The sequence below is a fragment of the Oncorhynchus clarkii genome, chromosome 10 (assembly GCF_045791955.1).
Source record: "Oncorhynchus clarkii lewisi isolate Uvic-CL-2024 chromosome 10, UVic_Ocla_1.0, whole genome shotgun sequence".
Taxonomy (NCBI): domain Eukaryota; kingdom Metazoa; phylum Chordata; class Actinopteri; order Salmoniformes; family Salmonidae; genus Oncorhynchus; species Oncorhynchus clarkii.
This window is the reverse complement of record NC_092156.1, coordinates 57,724,214-57,747,351: the sequence shown is the minus strand read 5'-3', so window position 1 is coordinate 57,747,351 and position 23,138 is coordinate 57,724,214. Positions and strand designations below refer to the sequence as shown.

The 23,138-nt window shown below is 44.1% G+C and overlaps 1 protein-coding gene and 1 long non-coding RNA gene across 2 annotated transcripts; both read right to left on the bottom strand.

The window, feature by feature from the left end:
* Positions 1 to 11,549: 11,549 nt before the first annotated feature.
* LOC139418831 (uncharacterized) lies at positions 11,550 to 15,927 on the bottom strand. The gene is made up of 4 exons (XR_011635353.1): positions 15,123 to 15,927; positions 14,927 to 14,991; positions 14,619 to 14,764; positions 11,550 to 12,188 (listed from the first exon to the last, which is right to left on the bottom strand). It is a non-coding gene; the product is annotated as an uncharacterized lncRNA (long non-coding RNA).
* A 130-nt stretch (positions 15,928 to 16,057) lies between these two features.
* Positions 16,058 to 23,066, bottom strand: LOC139419291 (mucin-2-like). The gene is made up of 6 exons (XM_071169240.1): positions 20,530 to 23,066; positions 19,337 to 19,612; positions 18,671 to 18,946; positions 17,766 to 17,932; positions 16,743 to 17,293; positions 16,058 to 16,627 (listed from the first exon to the last, which is right to left on the bottom strand). The coding sequence occupies exons 1-6, from the start codon at positions 23,064 to 23,066 to the stop codon at positions 16,058 to 16,060; spliced, it is 4,377 nt and encodes a 1,458-aa protein (XP_071025341.1).
* Between the last annotated feature and the right edge of the window lie 72 nt (positions 23,067 to 23,138).

Below are 23,138 nucleotides of genomic sequence, written 5' to 3'. Positions count from 1 at the left end.
TGTCTATGGGGTCAAATTGCACTTCCCATGGCTTTCACTAGATGTCAACAGCTTTACAACCTTGTTTGATGCTTCTACTGTGAATGAGAGGGGAATGAGTCAGAGGTCTGGCAGAGAGCCAGAGTAACTGTTTTCATACCTGCTGTGGTTATTGTGGGTGCAGCTGTGGTTGTTGTTGTTTTTGGATTCACTTTAGTTGTTGTGGAAGCAGCTGTGATTGTTGTGTGGGAGGCTGTGGTTGTTGTAGCCGCAGCTGTTGTTGTAGATGAAGCTGTCCTAACTTCAACCTTGATAGTTGCGGCAACTGTGGGGGTTATAGCAGCTGAAATTGTAGTTTTTGTCCCTGTAAGACCACAAAAGATAACTAATAAAAATGTACCCAATATTAATGTGCCATGTGTCAATATTGAAAGTGATGATAATGACAACAAGGTCAGCAATGACAACAATTGTTGGAAAAATGACTTGTGTCATGTCAAAGTAGATGTCCTAACCGACTTGCCAAAACTATAGTTTGTTCACAAGAAATTTGTGGAGTGGTTGAAAAACGAGTTTTAATGACTCCAACCTAAGTGCATGTAAACTTCCGACTTCAACTGTATGTGCAGAGAACATCTCTTTTCACGACACTGATGACAATGACAAAGAAACGTGGCTTACTTGCTCTGATGGATGCTGTTTCAACTGAAAGGTAGGCGCTCCCTTGGACAGAGCTTTAGTAAATGCCTGCTCAACACTGGTTGTATCGGGAACCACTGTGTCGTTGAGTATAAGAGTCATGTTGACTATCACTGAACCGCTCCTGCAATGTAAAATATAAATAATTTTCACAGGTAAAGCACAACAGCATTGTAAATGCTTTCTGTAAAAGAGTCATGCATATCAGATTAAAATTAGAAACAAGTTTGTACTTATGAGAATGTTTTGACACGACATCTTTTGTATGTAATGGGATAGATTGGTCATTATGACAGATGATTCACCTGACAGAAGAACAATACAAATAAGGTTTAAATAATGAGGAGTAAGCCGGTATTTCTTTTTTTTAAAACAGCTAAGGGATGGAACTGAAGAAATATAACAACTCTCAAATGCATAGACAGACCATCCACAAGATCAACATTATAATTTTAATCGCGTTTTGAAGATATACCGTGCTTATTTACAATAATGTTATTTTCAAACAATAGAGTAAAACAAGCTTTTATGTTGGTTTCTGATGGGTTAAAACAGTTGGGCGTGAGACATTTATGAGTTATATTCTTCAAGACACAATGGCTATATATGATTGTCGTGGAAATTTCCTCTATTTACCAAATCATGAGAGCAAACCACACACAAGTCAGTTAGTTATCACAAAGTCCATCTTTAATTATATGAGCTCTCTCACAACCCTGTGACTCTCAGATCAATTCAGTGTCTATCAATGAATTCTCTGAGAGTCCCTTACACATTGCAACTGAGATCCTTTAATAGCAAAAACACACATAGCCAGACTGTCACGTTCTGACCATCGTTCGTGTGTGTTTTCTTTGTTTTAGTGTTGGTCAGGACGTGAGCTGGGTGGGCATTCTATGTTGGATGTCTTGTTTGTCTATTTCTATGTCTGGCCTGATATGGTTCTCAATCAGAGGCAGGTGTTAGTCATTGTCTCTGATTGGGAACCATATTTAGGTAGCCTGGGTTTCACTGTGTGTTTGTGGGTGATTGTTCCTGTCTCTGTGTTTTGTTGTCACCAGATAGGCTGTTAGGTTTTCTCACGTTTATTGTTTTGTTAGTTTGTTCATGTTCAGTTTCTTCATTAAAGAACCATGAATAACAACCACGCTGCATTTTGGTCCGATCCTTGCTACACCTCCTCGTCAGAGGAGGAGAGAAGAAAACCGTTACAGAATCACCCACCACAACAGGACCAAGCGGCGTGGTGACGGGCAGCAGCAGGAGAAGCGCGATAAGGACTTCTGGACTTGGGAAGAAATCCTCGACGGGAGAGGACCCGGGGCAAAGCCAGGGGAGTGTTGCCGCCCCAAGGTGCAGCAGGAGAAACGGCAGCAGGAGCAGGGAGAAGAATGGACATGGGAGGACGAATTGCACGGTAAAGGACCCTGGGCACAGCCTGGAGAATATTGCCGCCCCAAAGAAGAACTGGAGGCGGCGAAAGCAGAGAGGCGCTGGTATGAGGAGGCAGCAAGGCGACGCGGATGGAAGCCCGAGAGTCAGCCCCAAAAATGTATTGGGGGGGGGCTCAAAGGGAGTATGGCTACGCCAGGTAGGAGACCTGCGCAAACTTCCTGTGCTTACCGGGGGGCTAGAGAGATCGGGCAGGCACCGTGCTATGCTGTGGAGCGCACGGTGTCCCCAGTGCGGGTGCATAGCCCGGTGCGGTACATTCCAGCTCTGCGTATCGGCCGGGCTAGAGTGAGCATTGAGCCAAGTGCCATGAAGCCGGCTCTACGCAGCTGGTCTCCAGTGCGTCTCCTTGGGCCGGCTTACATGGCACCAGCCTTGCGCTCGGTGTCTCCGGTTCGCCTGCATAGCCCAGTGCGGGCTATTCCACCTCGCCGCACTGTCAGGGCGACCGGGAGCATTCAACCAGGTAAGGTTGGGCAGGCTCGGTGCTCAAGAGCTCCAGTGCGCCTGCACGGTCCGGTCTATCCAGTACCACCTCCACGCATCAGCCCTCCGGTGGCAGCTCCCCGCACCAGGCTTCCTGTACGTGTTCTCGGCCCAGTACCACCAGTGCCAGCACCACGCATCAGGCCTACAGTGCGCCTCGCCTGTCCAGCGCTGTCAGAGCCTTCCTCCTCTCCAGCGCTGTCGGAGTCTCCCGCCTATCTAGCGCTGCCAGAGCCTTCCTCCTCTACAGCGCTGCCGGAGTCTCCCGCCTGTTCAGAACTGCCAGTCTGCATAGAGCTGCCAGTCTGCATAGAGCTGCCAGTCTGCAAGGAGCTGCCAGTCTGCAAGGAGCTGCCAGTCTGCAAGGAGCTGCCAGAGCTGCCAGTCTGCAGGATGCCGCCAGAGCTGCCAGTCTAAAAGGAGCCGCCAGAGCTGCCAGTCTGCAAGGAGCCACCAGAGCTGCCAGTCCGTATGGAGCCGCCAGAGCCGCCAGTCAGCATGGAGCCGCCAGAGCCGCCAGTCAGCATGGAGCAGCCAGAGTCGCCAGTCAGCATGGAGCAGCCAGAGTCGCCAGTCAGCATGGAGCAGCCAGTCAGCATGGAGCAGCCAGAGCAGCCAGTCAGCATGGAGCAGCCAGAGCTGCCAGTCAGCATGGAGCAGCCAGGGCTGCCAGTCAGCCAGGATCTTCCATATCCGCTATTCAGCCAGGATCCGCCATTCAGCCAGGATCCGCTATTCAGCCACTATCCACCAGTCAGCCAGGATCTGCCGGAACCGCCAGTCAGCCAGGATCTGCCAGAACCACCAGCCAGCCAGAATCTGCCAGAGCCTACTACCTGCCTGAGCTTCCTCTCAGTGCTGAGCTTCCCCTCAGTCCCGAGCTTCCCCTCAGTCCCGAGCTTCCCCTCAGTCCCGAGCTTCCCCTCAGTCCCGAGCTACCCCTCAGTCCCGAACTACCCCTCTTTTCCCGAGCTGCCCCTCAGTCCAGTGGGGCCCTTGGTGAGGACTACTAGGCCAAGGTCGGCGGCGAGGGTCGCCTATCTAGGGACGCTAAGGAGGTGGACTAAGACAATTATGGAGTGGGGTCCACGTCCAGCGCCAGAGCCGCCACCACGGACAGATGCCCACCCACACCCTCCCCTATAGGTTTAGGTTGTGCGTTCGGAGTCCGCACCTTGGAGGGGGGGGTACTGTCACGTTCCTGGTTTTAGTGTTGGTCAGGACGTGAGCTGGGTGGGCATTCTATGTTGGATATCTTGTTTGTCTATTTCTATGTCTGGCCTGATATGGTTCTCAATCAGAGGCAGGTGTTAGTCATTGTCTCTGATTGGGAACCATATTTAGGTAGCCTGGGTTTCACTGTGTGTTTGTGGGTGATTGTTCCTGTCTCTGTGTTTAGTTGTCACCAGATAGGCTGTTAGGTTTTCTCACGTTTATTGTTTTGTTAGTTCGTTCATGTTCAGTTTCTTCATTAAAGAACCATGAATAACAACCACGCTGCATTTTGGTTCGATCCTTGCTACACCTCCTCGTCAGAGGAGGAGATAGAAGAAAACCGTTACACAGACAGCATAGGCATAATTTATCGTTCAGCTTTGTCTCCTAAACTATGTTCTTTTCTCAAACTCAGAACCATAAACCAATCCTCCATATCAACAGGCATATATCAAATCCATCCTATCTTGACAAGATCACAGAGACACCCTGACTGGCACACAGACATTGTGGAGCCAAGAGATACACGCTTGACCTCTCCCCTCTCTCCGGCCCAAGCAACTTAGTCTTGACATAGAACAGATACTGCAACCCCGCCACAGTATTATACAAAAATAACATTCTGATGAGAAGTAACTTACAAACATATGATGAATATAAAACATCTTACCTATGTTACCAACCAATTCTGATTATTCCCCAACAGGATTCCTTCATGTCCAAAAATGTAGGTACCAATGTCATATTGACCTTTTAACTCAATGGAGCCAATGAAACTATCTTGTCCAGATTTACCAAGAAATACAAACATCATACCTCTGCAGAAACATTTGCTGCCAGATTCTTGAATGCTGCAGTGGAAGAGTCTGAATAGTCACTTATGAAGGGAAGCGCCATTCTGAATTCAAATTTCAGTGACCCCTCTTCTCCAGTGGGCTCTGCTGTTTAGTCTGCCAGCGCAATTTTAGAGGTTAAAGTTGTCGCAGGAGATTTTGCAGTGGAAGCAGCATTTATTGCGGCTGAACTAACATGGGTTGTAGTTATTTTAGTGATGGCTGCCAAAGCACCAGTTGTTGTAGTGGATGGTGCATTTGATGCTGTGGAACCGGTTGCTGTAGTCTACAGGATTTGTTGATACTGAACTTGTTCCAGAAGATGTCACTGTAGAACCAGTAGGTGAGTTGGGAGAACCAAATAATGTTGACCCAGACGTGGTTGCTGTGGAAGCTGATTGTGTTTCTGTAATTGTCATGGTAGTTTTGGTTGTGGCTCCGCTAATTAGAGTGAGGACTGAAATAAAGACATGATTTGAGTTATGGAAAAAAAGAAACCAAAATAGTACAATTTCACTGTCCTCCCCGATATAATATTAAAACATACTTGCTGTTTCATCAGCCGAGAATCCCAGATTCTTCAAATTCCTGAACAAATCTATGTTGATGTTAATTTGAAAGCATCTCATCTTTTGACTCTAGTGGCATAAAGGCATTTTGAAAAGTATACGATATTAAATGATAGAATCATACATGCAAATGAAACATTATCAAATACTGTTTCAAATCATAGCAACACTGTAAATTGCAATGATTTACATATTATGAAGATACAGTGCCTTGCGAAAGTATTCGGCCCCCTTGAACTTTGCGACCTTTTGCCACATTTCAGGCTTCAAACATAAAGATATAAAACTGTATTTTTTGTGAAGAATCAACAACAAGTAGGACACAATCATGAAGTGGAACGACATTTATTGGATATTTCAAACTTTTTTAACAAATCAAAAACTGAAAAATTGTGCGTGCAAAATTATTCAGCCCCCTTAAGTTAATACTTTGTAGCGCCACCTTTTGCTGCGATTACAGCTGTAAGTCACTTGGGGTATGTCTCTATCAGTTTTACACATCGAGAGACTGAATTTTTTTCCCATTCCTCCTTGCAAAACAGCTCGAGCTCAGTGAGATTGGATGGAGAGCATTTGTGAACAGCAGTTTTCAGTTCTTTCCACAGATTCTCGATTGGATTCAGGTCTGGACTTTGACTTGGCCATTCTAACACCTGGATATGTTTATTATTGAACCATTCCACTGTAGATTTTGCTTTATGTTTTGGATCATTGTCTTGTTGGAAGACAAATCTCCGTCCCAGTCTCATTTCTTTTGCTGACTCCATCAGGTTTTCTTCCAGAATGGTCCTGTATTTGGCTCCATCCATCTTCCCATTAATTTTAACCATCTTCCCTGTCCCTGCTGAAGAAAAGCAGGCCCAAACCATGATGCTGCCACCACCATGTTTGACAGTGGGGATGGTGTGAGCTGTGTTGCTTTTACGCCAAACATAACGTTTTGCATTGTTGCCAAAAAGTTCAATTTTGGTTTCATCTGACCAGAGCACCTTCTTCCACATGTTTGGTGTGTCTCCCAGGTGGCTTGTGGCAAACTTTAAACGACACTTTTTATGGATATCTTTAAGAAATGGCTTTCTTTTTGCCACTCTTCCATAAAGGCCAGATTTGTGCAATATACGACTGATTGTTGTCCTATGGACAGAGTCTCCCACCTCAGCAGTAGATCTCTGCAGTTCATCCAGAGTGATCATGGGCCTCTTGGCTGCATCTCTGATCAGTCTTCTCCTTGTATGAGCTGAAAGTTTAGAGGGACGGCCAGGTCTTGGTAGATTTGCAGTGGTCTGATACTCCTTCCATTTCAATATTATCGCTTGCACAGTGCTCCTTGGGATGTTTAAAGCTTGGGAAATCTTTTTGTATCCAAATCCGGCTTTAAACTTCTTCACAACAGTATCTCGGACCTGCCTGGTGTGTTCCTTGTTCTTCATGATGCTCTCTGTGCTTTTAACGGACCTCTGAGAATATCACAGTGCAGGTGCATTTATACGGAGACTTGATTACACACAGGTGGATTGTATTTATCATCATTAGTCATTTAGGTCAACATTGGATCATTCAGAGATCCTCACTGAACTTCTGGAGAGAGTTTGCTGCACTGAAAGTAAAGGGGCTGAATAATTTTGCACGCCCAATTTTTCAGTTTTTGATTTGTTAAAAAAGTTTGAAATATCCAATAAATGTCGTTCCACTTCATGATTGTGTCCCACTTGTTGTTGATTCTTCACAAAAAAATACAGTTTTATATCTTTATGTTTGAAGCCTGAAATGTGGCAAAAGGTCGCAAAGTTCAAGGGGGCCGAATACTTTCGCAAGGCACTGTATACAGTTGAAGTCGGAAGTTTACATACACTTATGTCGGAGTCATTAAAACTCGTTTTTCAACCACTCCACAAATTTAATGTTAACAAACTATAGTTTTGGCAGGTCGGTTAGGGCATCTACTTTGTGCATGACACAAGTCATTTTTCCAACAATTGTTTACAGACAGATTATTTCACTTATAATTCACTGTATCTCGATTCCAGTGGATCAGAAGTTGACTGTGCCTTTAAACAGCTTGGAAACTTCCAGAAAATGATGTCATGGCTTTAGAAGCTTCTGATAGGCTAATTGAAATAATTTGAGTCAATTGGAGGTGTACCTGTGGATGTATTTCAAGGCCTACATTCAAACTCAGTGCCTCTTTGCTTGACATCTTGGAAAAATGTAAAGAAATCGGTCAAGACCTCAGAAAAAAAATTGTAGACCTCCACAAGTCTGGTTCATCCTTGGGAGCCATTTCCAAATGCCTGAAGGTACCACGTTCATCTGTACAAACAATAGTACGCAAGTATGAACACCATGGGACCACGCAGCCGTCACACCGCTCAGGAAGGAGATGTTTTCTCTCTCCTAGAGATGAACGTACTTTGGTGCGAAAAGTGCGAAGATGCTGGAGGAAACAGGTACAAAAATATCTATATTCACAGTAAAATGAGTCCAATATCGACATAACCTGAAAGGCCGCTCAGCAAGGAAGAAGCCACTGCCCCAAAAACTGCCATAAAAAATACAGACTACAGTTTGCAACTGCACATGGGGACAAAGACCATACTTTTTGGAGAAATTTCCTCTGGTCTGATGAAACAAAAATAGACCTGTTTGGCCATAATGACCATTGTTGTGTTTGGAGGAAAAAGGGGGAGGCTTGCAAGCCGAAGAACACCATCCCAACCGTGAAGCACGGGGGTGGCAGAATCATGTTGTGGGGGTGCTTGCTGCAGGAGGGACTGGTGCACTTCACAAAATAGATGGCATCATGATGCAGGAAAATTATGTGAATATTTTGAACCAACATCTCAAGACATCATTCAGGAAGTAAAAGCTTGGTCGCAAATGGGTCTTCCAAATGGACAATTACCCCAAGAATACTTCCAAAGTTGTGGCAAAATGACTTAAGGACAACAGAGTCAAGGTATTGGAGTGGCCAAAATTTGAGGGCAGAACTGAAAAGGCGTGTGCGAGCAAGGATGCTACAAACCTGTCTCAGTTACATCAGCTCTGTCAGGAGGAATGGGCCAAAATTCATATTATTGTGGGAAGCTTGTGGAAGGCTACCCGAAATGTTTCACCCAAGTTAAACAATTTATAGGCATTTCTACCAAATACTAATTGAGTGTATGTAAACTTCTGACCCACTGGGAATGTGATGAAAGAAATAAAAGCTGAAATAAATCATTCTATCTACTATTATTCTGACATTTCACAATCTTAAAATAATGTGGTGATTGTAACTGACCTAAGACAGGGAATTGTTACTAGGATTAAATGTCAGGAATTGTGAAAAGCTGAGTTTAAATGTATTTGGCTAAGGTGTATGTAAACTTCGACTTCAACTGTATATACTGTATTTTTTACCATCTATTGCACCTTTCCTATCGCTCATCCATATAATAATATGTACATATTCTCATTCACCCCTTTAGATTTGTGTGTGTTAGGTAGTTGTTGTGAAATTGTTAGATTGCTTGTTAGATAGATAGATTACAGCGCTGTCGGAACTAGACGCACAAGCATTTCGCAATACTTGAATTAACATTTGCTAACCATGTGTATGTGACCAACACCATTTTATTTTATTTTATTCCATGAGACTCCTGAACAGCTAATCAAAGGGCTAGCCAGACCCCTCTGTTACGCTGCTGCTTCTCTCTGTTTATTACCTATGCATAGTCACTTTAACTCTACCTACATGCCCCCACACACAGACTCTGTACCTCTTCCCCCTGTACAGTATATAGCCTCACTATTGTTGTTTTCCTGCTGCTGTTTAATTATTGTTACTTATTTTTCATTTTTTACTTAAGACTTTATTTTCTTAACTTGTTAAAGTATTGTTGGTTAAGGGCATGTCAGTAAGCATTTCAATGTAAGGTCTACACCTGCTGTATTCGGCGCATGTGACAAATACAATTTGATTTGATTTAATTTGAATGAGTAGGTGTCTCCAAACTTTTGACTTGTACTATATGTCTGTTACCCAAATAAATTAAATTCACAATAAATTAAATGGTAATTTAGCTTTGATTTTGAATTGTAGACCCCTTTAGTTATACCAAAAATATATAAAATATATTTGATAGAATATTGAATTTGGCCTTTACGACTATAGCCCATAGGAACACATCGAAAAACACCTTTATAGATGGAAAAAAACAGCCAAAAAAAGGAATGAGGTTTTAAAGTGACTGTACTACTGTATATCTAGGAGATATTACAAAGCTGAAGGAATATTTTTGTTTTTTTGTACAAATATTTAACGCCTTATTTTTGTTGAATCTAAACTACCTCTAAACCTCTTCCATTTGTTTGTGTGTGTTACCTTCAGACTAGTCCTGTGACAGTTGTGGGGGTCGTGGAGCAAAACGCAGAACTTAGTTATAGATTGACACACAGGTCCGTCAATAGACTCTTAAGGATTTTAAACACTGTTATTGCATTCAGAGTGAATCCACGTATTATGGAACTTGTTAACCCTTGTGTAGTCTTAACATTCTGTATACTCTTGTTGTCCTAATGGTAAAAAATGACCCTCCTTCACCATACCCCTAAAACTATGTTGCATGTCGTTCATCACAAAATTTGTGAATATCTGGGTTTTCCCTCTTCACAATGCAGAAAGACTGCATTTAATCAGTGGACACCACTCGTTTTTACAGATTTTTCTATTGTGTTATTGACTACGTTTGTTTATCCCATGTTTAACTGTTGTTTTTGTCGCACTGCTTTGTTTTATCTTGGCCAGGTAACAGTTGTAAATGAGAATTTGTTCTCAACTGGCCTACCTGGTTAAATAAAGGTGAAATTAAAAATAAATAAATAAAAAATTACAACAAACCTGTCATAATTGTTTTATTTACTAAAGTAGAGGTTTATTGTTATTTTTGCTAAAGGTATTCTATAGGTGTAAACATACATTTTTTTTAGCAAGAGATAGAACTTGTATTTTCTAAGAATGTAGCAGAAATGTGCAGAAAGTAGTTTTGAATGCATTTTATTGAACGGAAACAATAACAGTCTTGAACTTTTTTTGGACAATATAGTGATATATTCTTATATACTCTACAATGAGGAATTCTATTACAAAATACTAGTCTGCCCCCACCCACAAGGTGTATAAACAACAACAGTAAATAAGAATAAAATAAGATGATAGATGCAAAACAAAAATGTGAAGAACATAAATCAATCAGCTCTAATTATCACATGTAGGACAGTATGCTAATGTGTGTGCATGGACTTTGTAGATGTATTTCTCACATGTGCAGCACTTAGTATTTGTTTTACAGTCCTTCCTTGTGGGGCAGAATTGGCATCTCCTCCTCTTGTCTGCCCCAGCTGCAGCCTCAGGTGGATCAGGACAAGATTCAGCCACCTGAACAGCTTTCACAAGCGCAGGAGAAGCTACCTAAGTATGGTTCTCAATGAGAGACACCGATAGACAGCTGCCTCTGATTGGGAACCATACCAGGCCAAACGCATAGAAAAGAAAACATAGAAAAACAACATAGAATGCCCACCCCAACTCACGCCCCGACCAAACCAAAATAGAGACACAAAAAAAGGAACTATGGTCAGGGCGTGACAGTGCGTGTGTGTGTCTTTGTGGTTATTGTGGTGTGTAAATGATTTTATAACCTGACAATCTTTGTACCCTGGTGGTGTTCAGCTTTCATGGAAATATGAACAAAGGCGATGTTTCACTTTTCTAATGTTGGGGTCACTCTAGGAAAAGTCATAAAATGTCAAGTTGAAAAAATGTAGGGGGTTTTCTCTGCTTTTAAACAAAGTGGCTTTAAAGGGAAATGTATGACCCTTAAGACATCACAAGGGTGAAGCAGATTTGTACTCTTGGACTTATTTAGGCTTGCCATAACAACGGGGTTGAATACTTATTAACTTAAGACACTTCAGATGTTCTTTTTCTATTAATTTATAAAATGTCTAAAAACATCACTTGTCTTTGACATTATGGTGTATATTTTGTGTAAACCACTGACACAAAATCTTAATTGAATACATTTTAAATAGGCTGTAACATTTTCTTTCTGAAAAAAATGAAGGGGTGTGAATACTTCCTGAAGGTAGTGTATGATATCTGTTATGAGATCTCACTTGCTGATACTTCCTCCAGACAATATTTTGTTTGTCAGGCATTTCTGAAATGTACAATTCAGTGATTTACCAACTGTTGAACATTTTCATGTTCATGGCACTCAATATCTCAGATGGGTACGGTCTGTATAATGTAGTATGTAGACTGCAACAACATTGATAAGATTCATTTTAGTTTATTTCAGTGTTATTACAATACATCTACTATCTAAAGGGTATTTGTTAATACATGTTTATTGGTATATGGTTGTATATGGCAATATTTATTCAAGGGTTTTCAAAGTAATTTCCAAAGATTACAACGTATGGCTGGAGTTGGGTCACAATAAGGAAAAATATAGATGACAGAATAGACGATTAGGTTTACATGCTTATTTTATAATTTAATTTGTTAATTTAATTTGTATGATATTACATTATTTATAAGCTATTGCAATATACTAAAACAAAATGTAAATATTAAATAGCAAAACATCACACAATTTCACAATGATACATTTTCTGGTATTGTGGCAGAATTAGCTTCATTACATTATCAGCTTAAAGGGTTTAATTGAGTCCTAGAGTTATTCTGTTCAGAAGAAATAGATCAGCATTGAAGCAAGTAATATAGTGACCATTTCTTGAGGTCTGTTTCTTGCCATAGCGCTGCTGGAGGTATGTGAACCCTCTGTAGTGTTTGTGGTTGCTGCTGGCGTGACTGTCGTGGTGGTTGCAGTAGTCGTAGCAGTAGTCATAGCAGTAGTCGTAGTTGTAGTCATAGCAACAGTTGTAGCATTAGTCGTCGAGTTCCGGAGTTCTGTAAAAAAAAAAAAAAAGATTTTGACCATTTAAAAGCCTCTGCAAAGCCTTCCAAAGTCTATATTCTTGCAAAAATATAAAATATGTAAGCTGTAGACCACCTGAACAAAATAATGATTCATGCAAATCAGGGATGATCAACTGGTGTCCAGCAGTATCCCTTTAGTATATTTTACAGTACATTCGGAAAGTATTCAGACCCCTTGACTTTTTCCCCATTTTGTTACGTTACAGGCTTATTCTAAAATTGATTTCACCGTTTTTTTCCCTCATCAATCTACTCACAAAACTGCATGATGACAAAGCAAAAACAGGTTTCTAGACATTTAATGTAAAAATAAAAAAGAAGAAATACCTTATTTCCATAGGTAATCAAACCCTTTGCTATGAGACATGAAATTAAGCTCAGGTGCATCCTGTTTCCATTGATCATCCTTGAGATCATCCTTGAGATGTTTCTACAACTTTTAGTCCACCTGTGATGAATTCAATTGATTGGACATGATTTGTAAAAACACACACCTATATAAGGTCCCACAGTTGACACGGCATGTCAAAGCAAAAAACAAGCCATGAGGTCGAAGGAATTATCTGTATAGTTCTGAGACAGGGATGAGTCCAGACATAACTCTGGGGAAGGGTACCAAAACATTTCTGCAGCATTGAAGGTCCCTAAGAACACAGTGGCCTCCATCATTCTTAAATGGAAGAAGTTTGGAGCAACAAGACTCTTCCTGGAGCTGGCTGCCCGGCCAAACTGAGTAATCAGGGGAAAAAGGGCCTTGGTCAGGGAGGAGACCAAGAACATGATGGTCACTCTGACAGAGCTCTATAGTTCCTCTGTGGAGATGGGAGAACCTTCCAGAAGGACAACCATCTCTGCAGCTTTCCACCAATCAGGCCTTTATGGTAATGTGGCCAGAAGGAAGCCACTTCTCAGTAAAACAGCCTGCTTGGAGTTAGTCAAAAGGCACTTAAAGACTCTCAAACCATGAGAAACAAGATTATCTGGTCTGATGAAACCAAGATTGTATTCTTTGGCCATAATGCCAAACGTCTTGTCTGGAGGAAAAGTATGGTGGTGGCAGCATCATGCTGTGGGGATGTTTTTCAGCAGCAGCGGAAACTCTCCAAATGCAGGTGTGCCAAGCTTGTAGAGCCTTACCCAAGAAGACACAAGGCTATAATTGCTGCCAAAGGTGCGTCAACTAATTAGTGATTAAAGGGTCTGAAAACGTATGTAAATGTGATATTCAGTGTTTTTTTTCTAAAACATTTGCAAAACTTTCTTCACCCGTTTTGCTTTGTCATTATGAGGTATTGTGTGAAGATTGATCAGGGGGAAAAAGTGTTTTAACCTCTATGGGATTTGTGTCCCTAAATTGGGACAGGTCTCGCTCAATATGCAATAATGTGACTTGAATAACATTGTAAACAAAAGCCAAATCCGGGGCATCGACATGTCTAATATGGGCAGAAATCTTAAATTGTTGTTCATCGAACTGCAGTGTCCCATTTACAGCATCTATTACAGGAAAAAAAACATGCTATTATTTTGAGGATAGTGCACAACAACAAAACACTTTTATCACAGAACATGGTTTGATACATTCACCTCTGAAGGTAAATAATGTACTTACATTCATTAATCTTGCTCTGATTTCTCATCCTGAGGGTCCCAGACATAAAATGTAGCACAGTTTTGTTTGATAAAATCCCTTTTTATATTCAAATGTAGGAACTGAGTTCTACAGTTTGACCCCACTGCTGCCATTTTAGAATAAGGCTGTAGCATAACAAAATGTGGAAAATGTCAAGGGGTCTGAATACTTTCTGAATGCACTGTAGATATATACACAGTTTATTTAGGGACTCAGTCAGGGTCTCAACTTACTGTTGAGCGTTAGAATAATAGAATATACAAGGTGTAAAACTTCCCCCCAAAAATTCTGTCCCATGGCAAAATGTGTAGCTTTGCAGCAAACTTGCTTTAAAACAGCAACAATTTTGTTACGCCTAATGGCAAATGTGGGAAGTGGGTACGAAGACCCACCAGCCACTGCAACCTCTCACGTTTTTTGTGGCCCTCAACTCCATCAAAGTTCTCCATTCCTGATTCAAATAATCAGTGATGCAAACCAGAGAACCAGAATCATTTTTGCTCACATCTACGGGTAAAGATAGTCTTATTAGAGACTACTATGATTGAAATGGTTTTGAAATGAAAAGATAGACCTTTAAATGAGGTACAGTATTTCAAGTATGATGTAATTTGGTCACAACTGATGAAACCAGAGCTGGTAAATAAGCTTTGGGCATAAAAAAACAACAACAGCAAAAACATGGTGTCACAGACGGGAATATTGATTCAAACAATCATCTGTACTGTACGAATTTTCATAAATATTGTGTTAAGATTCATCCTTACCAGCTTTGATACTGCCAGGAATAACATCTAAGAAAACTGTGGACGTGTTGATGGATGTCTTGAGGGAGTCCTCTACATTTGTAACGTTAGGGACAACAGACTGGCGTGTGAAGATCAAGTTGGTTGTCACACCCACAGACCCAGACCTAAAAATCAAAGAAGTAGAATGTATGTGAAATGGGATAAAAGTTATTATTATTGGTTGTAGTAGTATTAGTATGATTAAATAATGGTAAACGTAAATAACACACTTGTTCTAGCGGCAAGTAATTTGTAGAAATATGGACCAAAATGAAAACTGAACATACCAAAAACTGATGATGATGCATCTGAGGAAGATCACAGGATATACATTTTTGTATCCTCGAGTCAACTGTAGAAAGATATCAGAGGGCATAATGAGTATTTTAAGGACAAAAAATGTGTAGTAGTTACTAATAACTCTCAAGCAAGATATTTTTGTAAATGTCCATTTCAATATTTCTATTAATGATAAACTTTTACCTCAGTTGTGACATTTAAAGCCAACGTAATGTAATCCAAGGAATTTGAATCTTTGTAGGCTTCCATAAACGTACGGTTCAACCGGAACGTTAGAATAAGTACACCTTCATTTGACGTTGGAGGGTTTGTGGATGCGGTGGTTGGGGAAACGGTTGTTGTTGTCTTAGCAGCTGTAGTTGACGTTGGTGCAGCTGTAGCTGTGGTAGTTACAGCAGCTGTGGTTGTTGTGGCTGAAATGATGGTTGTTGTGTGGTGGGTGTTGGTGGTCTTTGCAGCAACTGTGGTTGTCGATGGTGAAGCTGTGAGTATAGTGTGAGCTGCTGTGGTTGATGTTGGCACTGCTGTGGTTGTTGTGGGAGCAGTTGTAGTTGTTGTAGGGGTGGCTGTTGTTGTCATAGCAGCAGCTGGGGATGTTGTTAGTGTAGATGTTATTGGAGATGCTGTGGTTGTTGTTGGTGCAATTGTAGTTTTTGTGGCCTCAGCTGTACTTGTTGAAGCCTCTGCTGTAGATGTTTTTGGAGATGCTGTGGTTGGTGCAGATGTGGTTGTTGTGGGCGAGGTTTTGGGTGTTGTTGCTGTAGCTGTTGTTATTGTTGTAGCAGCAGCTGTGGTAGTGGTTGTTGTGGCTGCATCTGTCGTGGTTGTAGCTACAGCTGTACTTGTCGTAGCTGCTGCTGTAGATGTCATTAATGTTGCTGTGTTTTTTGGGGGGGAAGCTGTGCTTGTAGTAATGGAAGCTGTTATGGTTGTGGGAGCTGGTGTAGTGGTGGGAGCAGATGTGGTTGTTGTGGGCAGGTCTTCGGATGTTGTGGTTGTTGTGGGTGCATCTGTAGTCGTTGTAGCTACAGCTGTACTTGTTGTAGCTGCTGCTGTAGATGTCATTAATGTTGCTGTGGTTATTTTGGGGGAAGCTGTGCTTGTAGTAATGGGAGCTATTATGGTTGTGAGAGCTGCTGTAGTGGTGGGACCAGATGTGGTTGGTGTGGGCAGGTCTTCGGATGTTGTAGCAGGGGCTGTGGTTGTTGTGGGCAGGGGTTCAGTTGTTGTGGGAATGTCTTCGGATGTTGTAGCAGGAGCTGTGGTTGTTGTGGGCAGGGGTTCAGTTGTTGTGGGAAGGTCGTCGGATGTTGTAGCAGGAGATGTGGTTGTTGTGGGCAGGGGTTCAGTTGTTGTGGGAAGGTCTTCGGATGTTGTAGCAGGGGCTGAGGTTGTTGTGGGCAGGGGTTCAGTTGTTGTGGGAAGGTCTTCGGATGTTGTAGCAGGAGCTGTGATTGTTGTGGGCAGGGGTTCAGTTGTTGTGGGAAGGTTTTCGGATGTTGTGGCAGGAGCTGTGGTTGTTGTGGGCAGGGGTTCAGTTGTTGTGGGAAGGTCTTCGGATGTTGTAGCAGGAGCTGTGGTTGTTGTGGGCAGGGGTTCAGTTGTTGTGGGAAAGTCTTCGGGTGTTGTGGTTGTTGTGGGCAGGGGTTCAGTTGTTGTGGGAAGGTCTTCGGATGTTGAAGCAGGAGCTGTAGTTGTTGTGGGCAGGGGTTCAGTTGTTGTTGGAAGGTCTTCAGATGTTGTGTTTGTTGTGGGTGAATCTGTTATTGTAGTTGGAGCAGATGTGGTTGTGGTGGGCATGACATTGGTTATTGTTGTTGTAGCTTTTGTTGTTGTAGCATCAGCAGTTGTTGTTGTGGGAGCAGCTGTTGTTGTTGTGGAATATGATGTGGTTGTTGTTGGTGCAATTGTAGTTTTTGTGGCCTCAGCTGTACTTGTTGAAGCCTCTGCTGTAGATGTTATTGGAGATGCTGTGGTTGTGGTTGGTGCAGATGTGGTTGTTGTGGGCGAGGTTTTGGGTGTTGTTTCTGTAGCTGTTGTTATTGTTGTAGCAGCAGCTGTGGTTGTGGTTGTTGTGGCTGCATCTGTAGTGGTTATCGCTACAGCTGTACTTGTCGTAGCTGCTGCTGTAGATGTCATTAATGTTGCTGTGGTTGTGTTGGGGGAAGCTGTGCTTGTAGTAATGGAAGCTATTATGGTTGTGGGAGCTGCTGTAGTGGTGGGAGCAGATGTGGTTGTTGTGGGCAGTGGTTCAGTTGTTGTGGGAAGGTCTTCGGATGTTGTAGCAGGAGCTGTGGTTGTTGTGGGCTGGGGTTCAGTTGTTGTGGGAAGGTCTTCGGATGTTGTAGCAGGAGCTGTGATTGTTGTGGGCAGGGGTTCAGTTGTTGTGGGAAGGTCTTCGGATGTTGAAGCAGGAGCTGTAATTGTTGTGGGCAGGGGTTCAGTTGTTGTGGGAAGGTCTTCAGATGTTGTGTTTGTTGTGGGTGAATCTGTTATTGTAGTTGGAGCAGATGTGGTTGTGGTGGGCATGACATTGGTTGTTGTTGTTGTAGCTTTTGTTGTTGTAGCATCAGCAGTTGTTGTTGTGGGAGCAGCTGTTGTTGTTGTGGAATATGATGTGGTTGTTGTTGGTGCAATTGTAGTTTTTGTGGCCTCAGCTGTACTTGTTGAAGCCTCTGCTGTAGATGTTATTTGAGATGATGTGGTTGGTGCAGATGTGGTTGTTGTGGGCGAGGTTTTGGGTGTTGTTGCTATAGCTGTTGTTATTGTTGTAGCAGCAGCTGTGGTTGTAGTTGTTGTGGCTGCATCTGTCGTGGTTGTAGCTACAGCTGTACTTGTCGTAGCTGCTGCTGTAGATGTCATTAATGTTGCTGTGTTTTTTGGGGGGGAAGCTGTGCTTGTAGTAATGGAAGCTGTTATGGTTGTGGGAGCTGCTGTAGTGGTGGGAGCAGATGTGGTTGTTGTGGGCAGGTCTTCGGATGTTGTAGCAGGGGCTGTGGTTGTTGTGGGCAGGGGTTCAGTTGTTGTGGGAATGTCTTCGGATGTTGTAGCAGGAGCTGTGGTTGTTGTGGGCAGGGGTTCAGTTGTTGTGGGAAGGTCATCGGATGTTGTAGCAGGAGATGTGGTTGTTGTGGGCAGGGGTTCAGTTGTTGTGGGAAGGTCTTCGGATGTTGTAGCAGGGGCTGTGGTTGTTGTGGGCAGGGGTTCAGTTGTTGTGGGAAGGTCTTCGGATGTTGTAGCAGGAGCTGTGATTGTTGTGGGCAGGGGTTCAGTTGTTGTGGGAAGGTTTTCGGATGTTGTGGCAGGAGCTGTGGTTGTTGTGGGCAGGGGTTCAGTTGTTGTGGGAAGGTCTTCGGATGTTGTAGCAGGAGCTGTGGTTGTTGTGGGCAGGGGTTCAGTTGTTGTGGGAAAGTCTTCGGGTGTTGTGGTTGTTGTGGGCAGGGGTTCAGTTGTTGTGGGAAGGTCTTCGGATGTTGAAGCAGGAGCTGTAGTTGTTGTGGGCAGGGGTTCAGTTGTTGTGGGAAGGTCTTCAGATGTTGTGTTTGTTGTGGGTGAATCTGTTATTGTAGTTGGAGCAGATGTGGTTGTGGTGGGCATGACATTGGTTGTTGTTGTTGTAGCTTTTGTTGTTGTAGCATCAGCAGTTGTTGTTGTGGGAGCAACTGTTGTTGTTGTGGAATATGATGTGGTTGTTGTTGGTGCAATTGTAGTTTTTGTGGCCTCAGCTGTACTTGTTGAAGCCTCTGCTGTAGATGTTATTGGAGATGCTGTGGTTGTGGTTGGTGCAGATGTGGTTGTTGTGGGCGAGGTTTTGGGTGTTGTTGCTGTAGCTGTTGTTATTGTCGTAGCAGCAGCTGTGGTTGTGGTTGTTGTGGCTGCATCTGTAGTGGTTATCGCTACAGCTGTACTTGTCGTAGCTGCTGCTGTAGATGTCATTAATGTTGCTGTGGTTGTGTTGGGGGAAGCTGTGCTTGTAGTAATGGAAGCTATTATGGTTGTGGGAGCTGCTGTAGTGGTGGGAGCAGATGTGGTTGTTGTGGGCAGTGGTTCAGTTGTTGTGGGAAGGTCTTCGGATGTTGTAGCAGGAGCTGTGGTTGTTGTGGGCTGGGGTTCAGTTGTTGTGGGAAGGTCTTCGGATGTTGTAGCAGGAGCTGTGATTGTTGTGGGCAGGGGTTCAGTTGTTGTGGGAAGGTCTTCAGATGTTGTGTTTGTTGTGGGTGAATCTGTTATTGTAGTTGGAGCAGATGTGGTTGTGGTGGGCATTACATTGGTTGTTGTTGTTGTAGCTTTTGTTGTTGTAGCATCAGCAGTTGTTGTTGTGGGAGCAGCTGTTGTTGTTGTGGAATATGATGTGGTTGTTGTTGGTGCAATTGTAGTTTTTGTGGCCTCAGCTGTACTTGTTGAAGCCTCTGCTGTAGATGTTATTGGAGATGCTGTGGTTGTGGTTGGTGCAGATGTGGTTGTTGTGGGCGAGGTTTTGGGTGTTGTTGCTGTAGCTGTTGTTATTGTTGTAGCAGCAGCTGTGGTTGTGGTTGTTGTGGCTGCATCTGTAGTGGTTATCGCTACAGCTGTACTTGTTGTAGCTGCTGCTGTAGATGTCATTAATGTTGCTGTGGTTGTGTTGGGGGAAGCTGTGCTTGTAGTAATGGAAGCTATTATGGTTGTGGGAGCTGCTGTAGTGGTGGGAGCAGATGTGGTTGTTGTGGGCAGTGGTTCAGTTGTTGTGGGAAGGTCTTCGGATGTTGTAGCAGGAGCTGTGGTTGTTGGGGGCTGGGGTTCAGTTGTTGTGGGAAGGTCTTCGGATGTTGTAGCAGGAGCAGTGATTGTTGTGGGCAGGGGTTCAGTTGTTGTGGGAAGGTTTTCGGATGTTGTAGCAGGAGCTGTGGTTGTTGTGGGCAGGGGTTCAGGTGTTGTGGGAAGGTCTTCGGATGTTGTAGCAGGAGCTGTGGTTGTTGTGGGCAGGGGTTCAGTTGTTGTTGGAAGGTCTTCGGATGTTGTAGCAGGAGCTGTGATCATTGTGGGCAGGGGTACAGTTGTTGTGGGAAGGTCTTCGGATGTTGTAACAGGAGCTGTGGTTGTTGTGGGCAGGGGTTCAGTTGTTGTAGGAAGGTTTTCGGATGTTGTAGCAGGAGATGTGGTTGTTGTGGTTAGGGGTTCAGTTATTGTGGGAAGGTCTTCGGATGTTGTAGCAGGAGTTGTGGTTGTTGTGGGAAGGAGTTCAGTTGTTGTGGAAAGGTCTTCGGATGTTGTAGCAGGAGCTGTGATTGTTGTGGGCAGGGGTTCAGTTGTTGTGGGAAGGTTTTCAGATGTTGTAGCAGGAGCTGTGGTTGTTGTGGGCAGGGGTTCAGTTGTTGTGGGAAGGTCTTCGGATGTTGTAGCAGGAGCTGTGGTTGTTGTGGGCAGGGGTTCAGTTGTTGTGGGAAGGTCTTCGGATGTTGTAGCAGGAGCTGTGATTGTTGTGGGCAGGGTTTCAGTTGTTGTGGGAAGGTCTTCGGATGTTGTAGCAGGAGCTGTGGTTGTTGTGGGCAGGGGTTCAGTTGTTGTGGGAAGGTCTTCGGATGTTGTAGCAGGAGTTGTGATTGTTGTGGGCAAGGGTTCAGTTGTTGTGGGAAGGTTTTCGGATGTTGTAGCAGGAGCTGTGGTTGTTGTGGGCAGGGATTCAGTTGTCGTGGGAAGGTCTTCGGATGTTTTTGTTGTTGTGGGTGCATCTGTAGTGGTTGTAGCTACAGTTGTACTTGTTGAAGCTGCTGCAGTAGATGTTATTGGAGGTGATGTGGTTGTTGTTGGTGCAATTGTAGTTTTTGTGAAATCAGCTGTACTTGTTGAAGCCTCTGCTGTAGATGTTATTTGAGATGATGTGGTTGGTGCAGATGTGGTTGTTGTGGGCGAGGCTTTGGGTGTTGTTGCTATAGCTGTTGTTATTGTTGTAGCAGCAGCTGTGGTTGTAGTTGTTGTGGCTGCATCTGTCGTGGTTGTAGCTACAGCTGTACTTGTCGTAGCTGCTGCTGTAGATGTCATTAATGTTGCTGTGTTTTTTGGGGGGGAAGCTGTGCTTGTAGTAATGGAAGCTGTTATGGTTGTGGGAGCTGCTGTAGTGGTGGGAGCAGATGTGGTTGTTGTGGGCAGGTCTTCGGATGTTGTAGCAGGGGCTGTGGTTGTTGTGGGCAGGGGTTCAGTTGTTGTGGGAATGTCTTCGGATGTTGTAGCAGGAGCTGTGGTTGTTGTGGGCAGGGGTTCAGTTGTTGTGGGAAGGTCGTCGGATGTTGTAGCAGGAGATGTGGTTGTTGTGGGCAGGGGTTCAGTTGTTGTGGGAAGGTCTTCGGATGTTGTAGCAGGGGCTGTGGTTGTTGTGGGCAGGGGTTCAGTTGTTGTGGGAAGGTCTTCGGATGTTGTAGCAGGAGCTGTGATTGTGGTGGGCAGGGGTTCAGTTGTTGTGGGAAGGTTTTCGGATGTTGTGGCAGGAGCTGTGGTTGTTGTGGGCAGGGGTTCAGTTGTTGTGGGAAGGTCTTTGGATGTTGTAGCAGGAGCTGTGGTTGTTGTGGGCAGGGGTTCAGTTGTTGTGGGAAAGTCTTCGGGTGTTGTGGTTGTTGTGGGCAGGGGTTCAGTTGTTGTGGGAAGGTCTTCGGATGTTGAAGCAGGAGCTGTAGTTGTTGTGGGCAGGGGTTCAGTTGTTGTGGGAAGGTCTTCAGATGTTGTGTTTGTTGTGGGTGAAACTGTTATTGTAGTTGGTGCAGATGTGGTTGTTGTGGGCGAGGTTTTGGGTGTTGTTGCTGTAGCTGTTGTTAATGTTGTAGCAGCAGCTGTGGTTGTGGTTGTTGTGGCTGCATCTGTAGTGGTTATCGCTACAGCTGTACTTGTCGTAGCTGCTGCTGTAGATGTCATTAATGTTGCTGTGGTTGTGTTGGGGGAAGCTGTGCTTGTAGTAATGGAAGCTATTATGGTTGTGGGAGCTGCTGTAGTGGTGGGAGCAGATGTGGTTGTTGTGGGCAGTGGTTCAGTTGTTGTGGGAAGGTCTTTGGATGTTGTAGCAGGAGCTGTGGTTGTTGTGGGCTGGGGTTCAGTTGTTGTGGGAAGGTCTTCGGATGTTGTAGCAGGAGCTGTGATTGTTGTGGGCAGGGGTTCAGTTGTTGTGGGAAGGTCTTCAGATGTTGTGTTTGTTGTGGGTGAATCTGTTATTGTAGTTGGAGCAGATGTGGTTGTGGTGGGCATTACATTGGTTGTTGTTGTTGTAGCTTTTGTTGTTGTAGCATCAGCAGTTGTTGTTGTGGGAGCAGCTGTTGTTGTTGTGGAATATGATGTGGTTGTTGTTGGTGCAATTGTAGTTTTTGTGGCCTCAGCTGTACTTGTTGAAGCCTCTGCTGTAGATGTTATTGGAGATGCTGTGGTTGTGGTTGGTGCAGATGTGGTTGTTGTGGGCGAGGTTTTGGGTGTTGTTGCTGTAGCTGTTGTTATTGTTGTAGCAGCAGCTGTGGTTGTGGTTGTTGTGGCTGCATCTGTAGTGGTTATCGCTACAGCTGTACTTGTTGTAGCTGCTGCTGTAGATGTCATTAATGTTGCTGTGTTTTTTTGGGGGGAAGCTGTGCTTGTAGTAATGGAAGCTGTTATGGTTGTGGGAGCTGCTGTAGTGGTGGGAGCAGATGTGGTTGTTGTGGGCAGGTCTTCGGATGTTGTAGCAGGGGCTGTGGTTGTTGTGGGCAGGGGTTCAGTTGTTGTGGGAATGTCTTCGGATGTTGTAGCAGGAGCTGTGGTTGTTGTGGGCAGGGGTTCAGTTGTTGTGGGAAGGTCGTCGGATGTTGTAGCAGGAGATGTGGTTGTTGTGGGCAGGGGTTCAGTTGTTGTGGGAAGGTCTTCGGATGTTGTAGCAGGGGCTGTGGTTGTTGTGGGCAGGGGTTCAGTTGTTGTGGGAAGGTCTTCGGATGTTGTAGCAAGAGCTGTGATTGTGGTGGGCAGGGGTTCAGTTGTTGTGGGAAGGTTTTCGGATGTTGTGGCAGGAGCTGTGGTTGTTGTGGGCAGGGGTTCAGTTGTTGTGGGAAGGTCTTCGGATGTTGTAGCAGGAGCTGTGGTTGTTGTGGGCAGGGGTTCAGTTGTTGTGGGAAAGTCTTCGGGTGTTGTGGTTGTTGTGGGCATGGGTTCAGTTGTTGTGGGAAGGTCTTCGGATGTTGAAGCAGGAGCTGTAGTTTTTGTGGGCAGGGGTTCAGT